We start from the raw sequence: 1950 nt of genomic DNA, 5'->3' as shown, positions 1-1950 counted from the left end.
GAAACTAGTACTTCGTATAAACGTGGCCAGGTGTACAATGTAAATTCCCATGGTGCGTATATAAATCATGGCCGGTATACGGGTTACCTGAAATCATTTGGCTACAGAATGTCTTACAACAAGAGAATAAAAGGTTTGGAAGTGCGCGAAAGTCAAAGATTTCGTGCATGTACACGAATTTGGTACCATGTGCCGGGCCAGTTCCCTTAAATTTTACAAATGTTTTGAGAAAAGTTTCACCCTTTTGTTACGGTGCAATTTTATGGGCGACAGTTTTAACGGACAACGGCATTAATGTCTGTGAGTGTTCACCTTGTGCGAGTACTACGATAATTATTTGTTCATTTTTTTCAACCCCATTTCCCTCACCCGATTTTCCATTAGTTAGCCGTAAAATCTTTAAACAGTACGCAGATAATTATCATTTGAGAATTAAATCAATTAATCACTGTTTAGATTCTTTCTTTGCATTCTTCTTAGACGACGGAGCAGCCGCTACGATTTCAGGTGCTCCAACGCCGGGCGGAATGTAGTCAGCCGGGGGTGTGTCGAAAAGTTGTTGATTAGAGTAAAGGCGCGCATTAGCGAAATCTTCATAAGCAGCAAACCTAAAAAACAAATAGCAAACGTCTCATTAATGCTTTTGTTCAGCGTTACCATGATTGCGCTAATACTCGTATCCCGGTATCCGTACAGCTCACAATAACTTTTAAAAATACCGGCATCATGAATGAGTCAGAAACACTGAAACCTGTTTTTACCTTGAGCAGTCGACGTTGAAGAAGTAATCACAAACCAAAGTGACCTGGTTGAAAACGGTAGTGTTGACACACAGGTAGCTCGTCATATTCCCATGAATATCACAGCGGTGGAACACTTGACACTGCGCCTCAACGTCCGCGTAAAAACCGGGCTGCTTTTTGCTATTACAGTCGAAATTCGTCTGCGGAATGACGCTGTATGTCGGATACTGTCCATCGGATTTACTGGCCAAGATGGCTTGCACTTCTTGCGCATCCAATGCCGGTTTTAGTAGATCAAACACGTACTGCTTCTGAGCGGCAGCTGCAGCAACAAAGCAAGCAATGAGGAAACTCAGGAAAGCCTTCATGGTGAATATCTGATTGACGAATTTGCTGCGTGTATTACTAAAACATCCGATGTCACGTCAACTTTTTACCGGCAAGATTCTACTAACATACGTATTACAAGCACGCGATTGCTTTTTTATCGGAATGATGAACAAAATTTTTATAACCAGAGGCGCTGGGATTGGTAGCAACGTTTGCCAAAGATTTTCTAACCCTCGGAATTTTATTGTGTTTCAAGCAAGGCAGCCTTATTACGGTGCTTGTCTTGTGTCTTCTTCAGCCGGAAGCCACGTTTGTACATCCGTGGACAGAGATCGGTGCACGTGATTCGCCTTCCAGCAGTCACAGACTTCTAGTACAGCAACATGATTAATTTATTTAGTAATTTATTATTGAACTAAATCTAAATCCCCGAAAAGGTTTTCGCTAAAGCTAACGGTATGAACTGAAAAAGCAGGTAAACTTTGGAAACAAAAAAGTATGTAGAACTGATTTGTGTTACAGCTCTCAATAATTCTATCAATTTTGGAACAATGCATAATAATCATTTCTAATTGCAGAGCCCACGGAAAATTTATGCTGGAGTTCATTGCTCCGTAAAATTTTACCAGGGGCATTTAGCAAACATCATAACAATTATGTGCACGGGATAATACAGTATCTGTACATACACATTCATACAATTGTACGAGCATAAACAGAGTACGAAGTGCTAATGCGCTAACGTCAATACCGTCCCGGAAACACTGAATTGTACAAATATAGCCGGCAAAATATAGAGGTGTTTTTCATCTTGTGCTTTCGGTTTTCATCATCCTGTCCAGTGCTTCATTTTACAGTCTGTACTGTAATGCATAAT

General features: G+C 40.7%; 1 protein-coding gene across 1 annotated transcript; it reads right to left on the bottom strand.

Annotated features, from left to right (window-relative positions):
• Positions 1-296: 296 nt before the first annotated feature.
• On the bottom strand, positions 297-1221 carry LOC129592687 (U-scoloptoxin(01)-Er1a-like). Its single transcript, XM_055488784.1, has 2 exons — positions 762-1221; positions 297-608 (listed from the first exon to the last, which is right to left on the bottom strand). Exons 1-2 carry the CDS (start codon positions 1109-1111, stop codon positions 446-448), a joined length of 513 nt encoding a protein of 170 aa, XP_055344759.1. The 5' UTR covers positions 1112-1221; the 3' UTR covers positions 297-445.
• Positions 1222-1950: the final 729 nt, after the last annotated feature.

Source organism: Paramacrobiotus metropolitanus, unplaced genomic scaffold, assembly GCF_019649055.1.
Source record: "Paramacrobiotus metropolitanus isolate TYO unplaced genomic scaffold, Prichtersi_v1.0 Parri_scaffold0000054, whole genome shotgun sequence".
Lineage (NCBI taxonomy): Eukaryota > Metazoa > Tardigrada > Eutardigrada > Parachela > Macrobiotidae > Paramacrobiotus > Paramacrobiotus metropolitanus.
The sequence above is the reverse complement of the archived record's forward strand: the minus strand, read 5'-3'. Positions and strand labels throughout refer to the sequence as shown.